Genomic DNA, 14,771 nt, shown 5'->3' on the forward strand with positions numbered 1-14,771 from the left:
TGAAAAGGTTTCTTCAGCTCATTAGCATTCCGGGGCTGCAAACTCCAGAAAACTAGTATCCCGAGACTGCAGACCCCGGAATACTAATGGCAATACCGCCGAGCCGGCTGGCCATTACCGCCTTAAGATAATGCCCTCGGAGCCACCGTCAAGGTCCCGGGGCATTACCTTAGTCGGTAATGGCCCGCTGGCTCGGCGGTTATTGCCATAGCATTTGTTTTGATATAACTGGCCACCTTACACTGCCTCTGCATTCACAAGAGTAGTGTAATATCTTCCTCAGTAATGTGTGCCCCATTGATGGAACCCGCACCTTTGTAAACTGCACCATGTTGACCTAGTACCAGGGAGTGCCAATACCCTGAGCTTGCTCCTGGGCTTTAAGTGGGTTGAAAAAATGGACCAGCCTCTCTAAAGCATCACGAAAGAATATTTAGCCTGGGGGGGGGGGTGGGGGCTGCCAAGAGTACCATAGGTACCTTTTTTAAGAGTCGTGGCCTATGTACGAGAGGAAATGGCATAATCAGTATGGATGAGCGTGCCGGGTCTATGCATTATAAACAAAACCTTCCTTTGCTACCAGTACAACAAATCAGTGAGCAATTCATCAGTTTGTATAGTACATTTATTGATGATCGAGGGCAATAAGACATCAGCAGCACAACTACGAAAATAGTAAACATTTAACATTTTATATTGGGGCTAGGGGTGTTGTGCGACTAGCATGAAGCATCCTGGGAGCTTGTGGGGGACTCTTGATCGACTTGGGGATGTGCAGCAGAAAGTCCCACGCCTGTAGGGGGACTAAGCGCAAGCCTCAGAAGTGGTGATGTAATCTTTTGATTTTGTCAGAGTTTCTATATAGAGTCATGTTAAAAATATGTACAACAACAGCTGATCCCAAAGTCTTACTGGAATCCTGGGTGCTATGGATTGCTGGCTCTTTGAGGCTCTGATGCCCCTTTTGGGCATATTGATGAAAGCACAATCTGAATAAATGACCACCGCTGAGTGCAGGAAAGCTCCGTGGCTGGTCTTTGTCTTTCATATCATGTTAAAAACACTCATCAGAAAGATTTCCAGAAGTGAGATTACCACCTCCTGGAACTGGAATAAAACACAAGTATTTATTTAAAAGACTAGAGGTTGTAATCTGTAATGGTGCTTTTCCTTGTAGCTCTAAGTACAGTCCCTCTGTCATGTTCAGCTGCAATGTGACAGCCACAGGAACATCAAAGCATCTCAGGAAGGGGGAAGGCAACAACTTCCTCCTGCCATGGGCAGCCTAATTAAATATCAAATGCTCCATGGATCTGCCCTGCCTATTGTCAAAATTCTGCTGGTGGCAGTGCATACTAATGAGAGTTAATTGAAACAGGTCTGCAAGAGGCCTGATAGCAGAACTGAAAAAAGGGCACAGGAAACCAACACCTCTTTGATATGCAATGTGTCAACTGGAAGCTAGCTCCCACCCCTCTGTATGAAGGGCAGTGAATGTCATGTCTGGGACAACTGTTGACAGTAGGCAACCCCTGCTTGGGGACCCCCTTTCAGAGGGAACAAGTATGTGATTTGATGGAGACAGCAAGTCTGTTCTTGCCACAAACTTCAAGGGAGACCTGCACTTTCATCAGGAGCCACTGAGAGCTCAATTAACCAGAGATAAACGTTGATCCAGAACAGGCAGGAAGATGGGTGGGACTTAGTAGTACATGTTGTCACCCCTTGCCTTTCTTGTTGCAAAGCACTCTGGTTATGACCTGACGTATAACACAAGAGTGCTGATGGGGACCCAGGATTGGTTAATTATGGTAGGCTTAGCCTGCACCAATCATTGGGACCCAATTAAAGAAGTTTGAGCCCTCTTTTGGCAAATCATCAGACAACTTCGAAAGGAGTAAGAGAAGGACTAATTTGGACCTTTGCTGAAGGTACAGTCTGCCTTACAGCTTCCACCAGTGAAGAAAGGCAGGAGTTCCAATAGGGAAGCAAGATCCCTCACCTAACCATCTCCCAGGGAACAGAGGGAACTACCGACCTCAGAGGACCCGTCCAGCAGCTCCAGAACCGGTACCCAGCCAGCACACACCGTGCCCTGCTAGTTTCTGCCAGCAAGCTTTCTAGGTGGGAAGTGCTAGAGAGTCTCTGACCAAAGAACAAGGCTATTGCCTGCAAACACTCTGCTCAGCTTTGGGCCATCCGCCTTAAAGGACGGCACGTGCCTAGGGAAGAAGCTAGGAGGAGGGCCACAACAAGCATCAACCAGTGTCCATCTTTTAAGGACATTTTTCGAGGCAGTCGAGCCCTCGAAACTGCGACCGGCTGCACCACTGACTGTTGTCACGCAGCAGTCACAAAGCCGTCCGAGATGCCTCGACCAGCGTTCTAGATCCAACAACCAGCACAAAGACGATTCTTGACCCCAAGCCGCAGTGTAGGCCAGCCTGCAACCATCCATCCAACCTTGCTTGCCGAACTGCCTGCCGAATGATACCCGCAGCTTTCTCCTGTCTTGTACTCTGTTGCAGGAGCTGCAAGGTGTCCTGGAACCGACTTGACGCTGTTGAGCATCAAGATCATCTCAAGCACCAGGTACATTGTGGTTCTGTCCCCCCTGGTCCTTTACCGAATGCCCCTACTGACATTTACGACCCCTTGCTCCCTTGGTGCTGAAACCAAATAACCTTGAACAATTAAGACTGATTGCTTTACCGACTATTCCATTGTCAGTATCCAGAGTGCATCCCTTTCCTTCATGAAACAGTCTGTCCTCTGTGTTCCTTTATAGGGTAGGTTGTATTTTATAGTGTGCTAGAGTTGTCTGTTGTAGTAATAATAAAGTAGATATTTTATACAACCTTGACTGGACAGTCCCTTTTATCATTGGGTAATAACTGTATTTTTGCTGTGTTGCAACTAACCAACATCCACGACCTTGCAGAGATAAGCCTGCCGTTCCGTCCACAATACCAAAATTGGACAAGGAGGTTTATAACTGACTTGTGTTTCCAGTCTGTTTGGATTCCTTCTGGTGTACTAGAGGTGTGGGGCTGATTGATGGTTTAGAAACCAATATTCATCACTGGACCACTGGTGTCCTGGGAGTTGATTCGTCACAAGGACACCAGTATACTCACAGTCCTTTGCAAACTCACCCTCACATTTTTGGGAGAAAGGTTAGTATGCATCTGTGCTGCTATTATTGAAAAGTAAGAGTTCACCATTCCTGTTTATCCTTAGTATTTGGAATGATTTTCCCATTCTTGATTTCTGCTGAATGGAAGTCTTCCTGATAATTTGGAAGCTATCTCATTTGTGCGAGACCTTGCAGTGGCGCATCTGAAGTTTCATTTCCATTTTCCTGGTAGGAGACTTGGCCCACTTAAAACCCCATCATTCCGTTTTGTTGCCACAAAATGGATGCCCACCTCAGATTTCACTTGCGTGCCTTTCCAGGGCTACTTTTTGTAAAGAAAACAAAAGACTTGTAGCGTTCTCACGATTTCTGTCAGCAATCACCATATTGATTTGTTATGGAGTTTTGTAAAAGGCAACACTCATCCTCTCGGTTGCTTGAGTTACTATGAAGGCCGTATTCTATTCTCTCTGCTTGACTTAAGTTTTCTGGCATCTGAATTATATCCATGGCTAATGCAGGACTCATGGACTATGCAAATACAGCATCTCATGGTCCAGTGTTTGTGTGCCTCTACAGCATGAGATACTGCCAAAGCCCTCATCCTTGCCATGGATCACAGCTACTTGAGCTTCATAGCCAAGTAAATATGCTGATTTTGCCTTTAACCAGACAGACATTGAAACATGGTATCCATAGATTGTTTTAGTCATCCAGGGAATAATAATTCCCAATCCTAAAAAAGGAGGGGGACGTTTTAAAGTGCGGCACATTCTGGTGCCTTCATGGGTCATGCGATTTGGTAGACATCTTCATACTTTTTGCATTTTGAGGAAATCTGAATTGGTAGCCAGTATCATAATAATTGCATTTGAATGGAACGTGAGTTGGGAACCCGCACCATAAACCTTGTATACGGAGGGAATCTGCGTTGGTGACCAGCATTGAAATATTTGCAATTGGAGAGAATGTGAGTCAGGAACCTGCATTAAAAATGTACATTTGGGTCGGAATATGATTTGTTAACCTTCATCAAAACATTTACATTTGTGGGGAATGTGAGGTGGTAACTTGCAATTCAACATTGGCAAGTGGAGGGAATGTGAACTGGTAACTATGTAACCTACATTAGGGTGTGAATGCGATTTGGCAACCTGCATTATAAAAAAACACATTTGTTCCAGAATGTGATTTGTTAGCCTGCATCAAAACATTTACATTTGTGGGGATTGTGAAGTGGTAACCTGGATTGCAATATTGGCAATTTCAGGGACTTTGAGGTGGTAACATGCATCAAAACATTTACATTTGTGGGGAATGTGAAGTGGTAACCTGCATTGCAATATTGGCAATTTCAGCGACTGTGTGGTGGTAACCTGCATCAAAACATTTACATTTGTGGGGAATGTGAGGTGGTAACTTGCATTGCAATATGGGCAATTGGAGGGAATCTGAGGTGGTAACCTGCACTATGTAACCTAGATTTGTTTTGGAAGGAGACTTGGTAGCCTGCATTATAAAATGCACAGTTGGGTCGGAATGTGTCTTCGTAAACCTGCATTATAAAATCTACATTTGCTGGGAATGTGATTTGTTAACATGCACTTTACAATTTTCATTTGGAAGGAATGTGGGATGGAAGTCTGCATTATAACATTAACAGGTGCTGGGGCATGAATCATAATATTTCGACTTTGGAAGGAATGTGAGTTGTTAACCTGCAACACGACATGTTCATTTGTAGGGAATGCTTGGCTGTAAACTGCATATTAATGTCTGCATTTCGGGCATATGAGCTGAAAACTTGAATCCCAGTATTTGCTTTTGAAAGCAATGTGAGTTGAGAACCTGCCTCCTAATACTTGCATTTAGAGAGAATGTAAGTTGGTATCCCGCCACCCATTGCCATGTATATACCATTTTCACACACGCGGTTTGTGAAACACTTTTTACAACAGTTTATACAGCTGACATGAGGAAGTGATGGCATAAATGGCATATTTTGCTAGTGCATATAGTGGCACAATGAGGTAACCTGCATTTGAATATATATTCAGTTCATTACCCCCTCTCCCCTCTTCCTCGTCACAGTTTTACTTATGATGGTCAGGACTGTGATGAGGGACAGGAAGACGCGGTGTAATGGGGATTACTAGCAAGTAGTCTGGGGATTAGACTGCATACCTGAAAGCTGAAAGAGGGTTCCTTGTTAGGTAGCCCTTGGAGATTGACATCCCACTGCACCCCCTCTGCTCCCAACCCACCCCCCCCCCCCCCAAGCTCAATATGTTCCTCTCGGGGGGTTGGCTGCAAGATGTGGATGATTCTTGCTTGGGGAGGGTGACCAGATTTAAAAAACAAAAAAACTGGGGCAGGCCATCTACTTAAAAGCAGCACTTCAATTTGACAATGGCTACCCTGACTACAATTCATTAGTACCTGGCATTGCAATCCACAGGATTACACTGAATGATGATTGGCTCATTTCCGAGCCATATCACAGTGTAATCCCGTGGACGCATGTACGTGCCTGTGTTTCTTCCTGGTGGGTGGTGTGGCAGCCCCTCCGCCAATGAGGAGGCTCGAAACGGGGCAATCCACGCTCCGAGCCTCCACGCGGCTGGAGGCTGCCATTGTACTCCGCCGAGGATTCAGGTATGTTTTTTCTTTCCCCCACACCCCTCCCCTGCAAACTATCCCCTCCCTTCCCTCCCTACCTCACTTACCTTCTTTTTTCTTCTTTTTCGGGAGCGAAAGTGCTGGGAACACTTCTATCCCCAGCGTGTCCGCTCATGATGGGTACCATGGAAAGGGAAAATGGACTACGTTTTCCCTTTCCCAGCGGCCATTTTTGACATTTCTTTTTTCTTTTTTCTGTTCCGAAACGCCACAGCCTCGCTACGCTGGGGCCTGTAACTATGGGTTCCGGGGACACTACCTTGGGCGGTATTGGCCTGCTGTCTCGGGGCTTATTGCCACAGTAGTGAGAAAAAGGGCACGGAGGTGGGGAGATTTGTGTTATTTCCCTGAATATAAGCTGTAAATATTTCTCTGTGACTGTAAGAATGTGCACAGGGGAACAATTGCTCTGATTGCGACTGCCGGCCTTGCACCGAAGCCCCCTCGCTGCAGGCTCTCTGGCATAACCAGCTAGCGCACGTCTAAGTTAAATGAAAGGGTGGGGGTTTGAGCCCAACCTGGATGGCTTCCCTGCTAATGTAACACTGGCAAAATATGTTGACTTTTATTTGTGAACTATTGGCAAAAGAGCGAGATGTAACGATTTGCGCCAGTGGTCATTCTCCCTTTCCTCAAAAGCGAAACCGGGTTTTTAAATTTAATATAAACACTTGGGTTCGGGGGACAAACGGCCCACTTCTGGGACAGTCACGGCAACACCGGGATGTCTGGTTCCCCTATGCTTGGGGCAAGCATGCTTCTCTGCCCCGCGTTTGGAAGAGCAGGGCCTGCCCCCACCTTTTCTCTAGTGGTTGTGGAGTCTAGTCTGGGGAGCTGCTTCTGCTGCCCTCGCGCTCTCCCTGTGCGATTGAAGCACAGGGTCATTTCTCCCTTTTGTACGAAGATGTCCAGGAAAGTAATAACATTGGGGAGATGTTTCTGCAGCAATGCTGGAGGTAAAGCAGTCACATGGACCAGGGACTGGCTGGCTAACATTCTTTGCTACCAGCGGAAGTTGGCTGCATCCCTCCTTTGTGGGACAGATGCTGTTGGCGCAGCTGGCACCAGGGAGTAGTGTGTGTGGTTTGATTGATATAACAGCTAGACTAAGGACTGCGGCTTGGCTGAAAGAAAGACTACAGCTTTCCTGCAGCGAAGTGCAGAAGCAGACGTGGGCTGGACACCGCAATATACCGCATTGGCTAGCAGCAGAGCAGGGGGCTGTCTCTTCCATTGTCGAGGGAGCAGGGAGGTCACCCCGTCTGAACTTGCTCTCCCGACACACACAGTGCTGCCGACTATGTGGGGACTTGGGTTTTTCGTCGGCTGGGTGGAGGGGGCGCTAAGCCCCTTCTAACAACGGCAACCCCCTGGCTGTTAATGACAAGGGCGGAGGAGCTGGCGACCAGAAGTGCCTGCTTAAGTTAACATTTCCTGATTCATGGAATTATTTGCGCGTAAAACGCACATTTCTGCGCCATTCTGCCCGAAAATCCCCATACCTCAAACAGGGATTTTCAGGCAGAATGGTGCGCAAATGTGCGTTTTACGCGCAAATAATTCCATGAATCTATTTTTCACTGGCGCATTGGTTGAGCGAGCACAAACGCCAGGTCATTAGCCCAGTGATGGAGGGCCATTGACACGTCAGTGTGACAGTGACAACTGCCACACACCTAACCTATGAGCCTCTTATGTTGCTTAAAAGACTGTATTCCAACTTTTTACGAGAGTAAACGGTACGTTGTTCATTTACCAACAGTCAAGTTTTTCGATGGTTTTTTTTCAGACTTTCCCCCCCTGAAAAAATCCTATCGAAAAACATAGAGGGTGAGGGGGATGTGGGGAAGGGTATATAAGAGGGGAATGGCATAGTGTCAAATTGATGGGGGAGTTCGGGGGACCCACCAAAAAGAAGAAGCAAATTGTTTTTGTTGAGAAAAAAATTCGGCAAAACACCCATCGAAAAAATGACCATTGATAAATGAACATATAACCGAATAAACATTTCTTACGCTGGTTCCTGATTGAATTTGATTTCCGTACAGGTTTTTGTTGGAGAGGGGGGTTAGTGCCATAACCACTGAGTAAAGCCTGTTGATTTCAAGGGTAACATGGAAACATTGAGGACACAGTCAATGTAACATATGGTGTTTGGAGCAGTTTTCTGAGACTGAAATTAAACTATTGTTTACCTGTCAGATACATGTTTATTGAATCCCCCTCTCTGCCTGCTTGGAGCTTTTTAGGTTTTAAGGGATTTTTTAAAAACAGCTTTATGGTTAAACTAAACAAAATCCAAGTTTTGAACCTTTCATTGGACTAACTGAAAAGATTATGCTGATGTGGTAAAATGAAAAAGCAACGAGAAAAACAGATGGATTCCGGAGAATCTTATGATATATCTGTGGCCACGGGCCTCACACAAACTGTAGGCCACCCTCCAAAATGGGTCTGGGATTCCCCCCAAGAAGAGAAATACCAAGGCGCCGAGTCAGCAGCACAAGGGCCTCCTGAATGGTAAGGCATCCTGTGCCACAATGCTACTCGTGATGCGTAAATGCTATTTTACGATTAACTTGTTGCCTACAGTACCAATTGGCCTCGCCTGATATGGACATGGTCTTTTGCGATGTGCATAGGACCTCACTAGTTTTTCATAGTTTTTCATTCGTTCACATCTTCCTTTGAAGAATTACTGAGTCTAAGTATTATTTGTGGGCAGGGCTTTAAGTGGGCCAGGGCTAGCCAGGGCCACGCCCCGGCAGGCTTAGAAATTTTGTTCTGAGGTGAGGCCCTGCCATGGCTCACTAATATCTCCTGGCTGCCTCGGCTGTTACACAACAAGGCTTTTTATTTCTAAAGCCTGAAGCTCTTGCTCATGTGCAAGAGCTTCAGGCTTCATGAAAAAATGCATTTAATCCATAATGGTGGTGCCACATCTGCAAGACATCCCTTCAAGCAAGAGATGTCCATGGGCCAATGCCACCATTATGAAATGTGAGGCCGCTTGAAGCAGAGGTCTTTTGTTTCTAAAGCTTGAGTCTCCCGATCATTCGCAGGAGTTTCGGGCTTTATGAAAAATGGCCTCGGCTTCCAGCGGCATCATCTTTTCAGATTTAATGGTGACACTGCCCTTCCCAGGCATGATTCCCCCAACAGGCAAGCCTTTAGCAAATACATCCAGGGACCAGCACCCCTCTCCCCCATGTGGGAGAAGGTGCTGATCTCTACAAAAGTCTGCCTGACAGGTGTGCCTGTAGCCCATTGAGCCAGGGCTCGTCAATGGGGCATGGACTAACGAGCCGGCAGGTGACCCACCGCCGTTAGGCCACATCCCCTTGATGACCTTCAGCTCATTTTCCAGTGCCACTTAAGGTACTGCTTGTGGGTTACTTAATACCTCTTGCTATATGCACATGATATGATATGATATTTTATTTATATTGTGCTCGTACACAAGTGTTTCAGAGCGCAACCAAGAAAAGGGAGGGGAACAAGGGAGAACAAAAAAATAAATAAAAACAACGACCTTACTAGGCCCAGCGACATTAAGAACGCGCAAGTGCACGGAGAAGGGAAAAAGGGGGAAAGTGAGTGGAAGGGGGAGAAGTGGAAAGTGCAAAACAGAGGAGAGAAAATAATAAATAATAAGTGAAATAAATAAATAAATACAGGCAAGGAAAAGGTGATAGTGCAGCACGCAAGTGGCAAGTGCATGATCGGTCAGATAGGGTATATTTGATAAGTGCAGAAGAAAGGTGGGGGGCTTTATAGGTACAGATACAGATCCCAGTGCAATGGGTGGCCCGCAGGCAGTGCAGGAGGGAGTCAGATTGATCAGGTACCTGGAAAAGAAGGACAGAGGGTGGCCAGGTGCATGGTGCCAAGAGATACAAACAGGTCAGCAGGGGAGAAGAGGGGCAAAGGAAGAGGCGAAGAGGAAGGTCTTGAGGTGCTTCCGGAACCGGAGATGGTTCTCCTCAAGTTTTAAGGTGTCAGGGAGGCTGTTCCAAAGGGAGGCCCCAGCCGAAGACAAAGATCTACCCCCAGCTCGTTTCGTTAAGATTTCAACTGACCCTGAGGGAATCTGAAGTAGTTGAGCGAAGGGCTCGGGCGGGGAGGTATTTACAGAGGGATAGTTGAAGGTATTTTGGACCCGGTTTATGCTTACAATGCATGACCTCTTGTGACACTATTGTGCTGTTCATTGGCTCTTGCAATATGCTTTTGTTTTCTTGCAATGTGTATATGGCCACATTTGATGTGACCATATACACCAAGGGCCAAGGGCCTGCCTCCCTTGGCCCCCTCCCTGCTCCTACCTGCAAGGCAAAAAACCTTGGGGTCATCTTCGACTCCACACTCTCCTCATATTTCTGACGTCGCCAAGAGGGCACACTACCAGCTGCACCTCCTCAGAGGTATTCTTCCCTTCCTCTCCTTCCCCCAGAAGCTCACTGTCTCCCGAGCCCTGGTTCTCTCGAAGCTGGATTACTGTAACAGCCTCTATCTTAATCTGTCTGCCTCCACTCTCCGCCCTCTGCAACTGATCCAGAACAGAACTGCGAGACTTGTCCTTGGCCTCAAGCCCAGGGATCGTATCTCTCCAGGACTGAAATCTCTACACTGGCTCCCAGTGGCTGCGAGGATAAAGTTCAAAACCCTCTGCATTGTCCACAAGGCCTTCTGGGGCCTGGGTCCTAAATACCTTCAACTCTCTCTTCCCAAATATCTTCCTTCCCGAGCCCTTCGCTCATCCGCCTCCAAATCCCTCAGGGTCAGCCGCTTCTTGAAGCAACGAGCTGGGGGTAGATCTCTCTCCGCGGCAGGGGCCTCCCTCTGGAACAGCCTTCCTGCCTCCCTGAAACTCGAGGAGAACCATCTCCGGTTCCGGAAGCACCTCAAAACCTTCCTCTTTGCTTCTGCTTTCTCTCTCCCTCTCCCCTGCTGAACAGCTAAATATTCTTCACTGAAACTGCACTGATCCTGCAACTGGACCTCTCTAAACAGCCTCGGCCCTGGGCCCAGCCACTCTCCACTTGCACTGATGCCCTGGAACCCCTCTGCACTGCGGGACTGTCTCTGTATCCCTACAGCCCCCCCCTCCCCCAGGACTTGTTCTGCACTTACCTTGCACTTGCCACCAGCTGGCCCTATTTAATTATTACTTTACGCCACTTACCTTGTACTGCACTTCCCCCCCTTCCCTTCCCCTTGCACTTTTCCCCCTCCCCCACCCCTGCACTTGCGCGATCTGAATGACACCTGGCCTAGTAGGATCGTTGTCTGTCTCCCCTTGTTCCTCCCCTCCCTGCCTCGTCGCGCCTTGAAACACCTGTGTATAGGCGCGTTACAAATACCATATCATATCATATCATACTACAGCCTATTTATATGTGTCAATGGATTCCAATTATGTGGTTACTGATGACACTTTTGATAGGCACAGGACCACTGTTGCCTTGTGTGGGCTAGGCATTACCCCATGTTATAGGCACAAAGCCACTTTAGATGTATTTGTGGCTTATTCTAATATGAGCGTTCTTCCTATTGCCTCTTGTGATTGCCCAGAGTCTCTTTAGATTTCCTCCCTGACTCTTGTGAGGTTCTCACTGCTGGCTCTTGTGATGTGCACATGATCTCTTGAGGCATGCTTAGTGCCTTCTATGATAAACACATGGTCTATTGAGTTGAACTCACTGCCTCTGGTGATGTTCTCAGAACCCAGAGTGGTGTTATCACTGGCTACTCTTGTGATGGAAAATGGGCCCTATATGAGGCACCCAACTGGCCATTGTGTCTTGTGGTTCCTGACCTTGGCAATGGAAATGCAATTCCATGCTTCTATTTCTCCCATGTGTGATTTGCTCGCCTTGGAGAAGACCAAGTGAGAAGTGTTAGGAACCACCTAGGCTGCACCCTGTTCCTACCCAAGAGCCTCAGCTCAGTATTCATCCACTGTACCATCCATTGTAAATTGCAAACGTGGGTACATAACCTCCCTGACCAATGTTTTAGTTACCGAATTCAACCCACCAGCTACATAATAGGAGCACTCGAATCATGTCCTAAGCACCAAGGATCATCAACATCCTGTTGATGGTTCAGGGTTAATATATCTCCTGATTTTTTCAGGTAGGTCCTGGTTCAGGTCAGAGTCAAAGCTCAATACACAATTCAAAATATTGTGAGCCATTTACAAACACGCCCCCTGTACTTGTGAGATAAACTGGCCATTCACTAACCAACAAAACACCTCTGGTTTTCTAGAGTAAGAATGCTAGTCTCATAAGAAGTCTATTCCATCTTCACAGACAGAACAAACTAATGGAATTTCCATCTGACCTCCATCACATGCTAGTTTGCGATATACACCTTATAGTGAAATTGACTCCACCTGCCGTGGCCCGCACTTTAACATCTCTACATGCATCTGTTCCCCACCTATGTAAAGGGAAACTACTTTTGCCCCCGATTTTGCAGACATGTTAGGAAGAAGGAGTTGCTGAAAGGGTGAAGGGATGGATGAATTAATGGGTCGGTGGATGGATGAATGGATGGATGGATGGACTAATTGGAATTCAACTTATCTGGCTGAGGCTGCAATGCAGTGCAAGTTCCAGGAGGGAAGTGCTCTGGTGACACAGCTTACTATGTACAATAGGCTATTGCTGTTTCTGAGGTTGCCCTCACCACTTTAGGGATAACTGTGAATTAAACCCTACTAGGTCAAGGATTGCCTGATGCTGGACAATATTTGAATGTCCATGGAAGGTCCTAAAGGGGGAAGTTCATTGAGGTCCAAGTTTCTAACACAGTGCACCTTTTATCAGCCAAATACTTTGACCACACATTATAAAAAGGTAGCAGTGTGAGTCAAATGACAGAGATTAAACAGAGTTTAAATACACCCTCTTTCTAAAGGCAGCAGCGGTCCGTCCTGAAGCACTGGAGATCATTTCAGTAAATCCCTTAGCATAAGCTTAGCGGGGCACACGATGTGAGAGGCTTCTCATTGTGCACCTATATGCAACCAGGCCTAGGTAAAGCATCTATGTGCCTTTTTGAGATCACTTAGAGACTCTTGCTACCAAAGGAACCCATTTGGCAAAGCGAGGGTTCATGCACACTGGTTATATGTGATTTTACCGAAGACAATTTCAGAGAGGTACGTTTCACAGAAAATATAATACAGAATAAATACCAATTTTCTTTTTATTGGGGGTCCCCCAGCCCACTCTTTTTCTATCCTTGTAACCCCAACCCCATCCCCACCATTTTTAACCCCTTACCCCATTTTTTCGGTATTATGGTTTTCAGTAAAACTTCCCTCTCTGCTTTGTTTTCGGTAAAATGACTGGGTACCTGCACACTTTCCTCTGTGGAATTGAGAGATCAGTGGCTATCTAGAACCCTCCTTAGTACTGACACATCAACTCTGGAGTGGGAAGCAAGTGAAATCATGGTCACACTATGCCCAAAGATCAATTTGTGTCCACCATACACGATGCTGATGTGTCCCAATTTTCCTCTCATGGACTCTTCTCTTTTTCTCCTAGCCTGAGCCGAGCTGTTGGCCCATCTGCTCCGTTCTTCCCTTCCTGCTTACCTGGAAGTCTCCTCAACACAGCAACCTACGCCCAGGCCTTATCACATGTGGCGTCTCTGAAAGGTAAGACATCCACCAGGCTCGGGATGAAGGGAGCCGAGAGAGTAAATGACGAGTAGGTCAGAGAGAATGGAGGAGAATGCCCAAGAGAGAGAACCTGGAGGGGGTGGAATGCAGAGAAGGGGAGGAGAATGTGAGAACGCATCAAACAGAAGTGGCGAGAACAAGGAGAGTGTGTGTGAAAGGTGGGGTAACACGGTGAAGAGAAGACATAGAGGGGGCAGACAAGGAAAAGTAGGAGGGGCAGGGGGTGCTCAAGAAGAAAACGAGAAGATAAAGGTAAGCACGGAGGGCATAAAGTGTGAAGAGGACGGAGGGAAAAGCAGTCTCTGTAGACATCTTAAACTCTCAGTTTTGTCACCCAGTCCTGTTTTTCTTTCCCTCCTGCTACTTAAAGCCTTGCATTTGTAAGCCAATAGTACAGCTACTAGACTGGTGCTGGTGGAGAGGGAGGGAGGGGCAGAGGATGCACCCTGCATCAGCCCACACTCTTCTAAGCATGCATGGGTCATGGATGGCACCTTGGCTCCTGATCCGCCGCTCTATCAGCTAATTGGCCAGCAGGTTCGGACATGGCAGGGAACAGAAAAAAGGGCACGCCCAACAGGAAGACATTTTGTTTCTGCAGCGACTCACTGGGCCCATCCCCCGGCCCTGTTGAGATAGGGCTGTCCATTATGTGGTAGGAATATGCGCCTATTCAGATTGGTTATGATTGTGGTGCTGTGTAGGAAAATGTGCTAAGCGTCTGTAATAACACTTATATAAATTCTTAAGTTACGCGTTTTGGGTGGGAAAAGTTAAGGTTGGTAGGGATCCATAGTGTTTCGTCATCATCAGCCCCAGAAGTTTCAGGAAATATTGAGAACAGCCAGTAAAGTGTAGAGCGAGGTTGTTAGTGTTTTGAAGTCCTGACGGGTGCCTAAAGCAGATCGGGACAGGCCCGATTCGGCTATGGGTCAATGTAGGACTGTATGATCGTTTATATGTAGGAGTAGACATGAACTTCTGATATGATAGGTTATTCAGAGCACGCTTAATACCTAGAAGTTTCTAAGCGTGAACCCGGGAATCGAACCTGTGTTGCTTCGTGTCGTATTGTTTCCAAGGCAAGCACGTTGCCCATGAGCTATCCTCCCGACACTAAATGGAATACCACCCACAGTTCTGGCACTAGGTGACTGCTGCCCAGTTTTCCCCTCTGCATAAACTACTGTGAACACCTCTGCACTTGTCCTCCCTCATACCATTTGCTCTGAATCAGGCCATGGTAAAAGAAAAGGT

At 46.9% G+C, this 14,771-nt stretch overlaps 1 protein-coding gene across 1 annotated transcript in view; it reads left to right on the top strand.

Annotated features, from left to right (window-relative positions):
- The window catches only part of DRGX (dorsal root ganglia homeobox), a 143,362-nt gene that overhangs the window by 102,586 nt on the left and 26,005 nt on the right, over positions 1–14,771 (top strand). Inside the window, exon 6 of the mRNA XM_069612199.1 lies at positions 13,378–13,490. Within this exon, the coding sequence (XP_069468300.1) occupies positions 13,378–13,490 (113 nt within the window). The remainder of the gene's footprint in view (positions 1–13,377; positions 13,491–14,771) is intronic.

Source organism: Ambystoma mexicanum, chromosome 8, assembly GCF_040938575.1.
Source record: "Ambystoma mexicanum isolate Mex_15411 chromosome 8, UKY_AmexF1_1, whole genome shotgun sequence".
Classification (NCBI taxonomy): Eukaryota; Metazoa; Chordata; class Amphibia; order Caudata; family Ambystomatidae; genus Ambystoma; species Ambystoma mexicanum.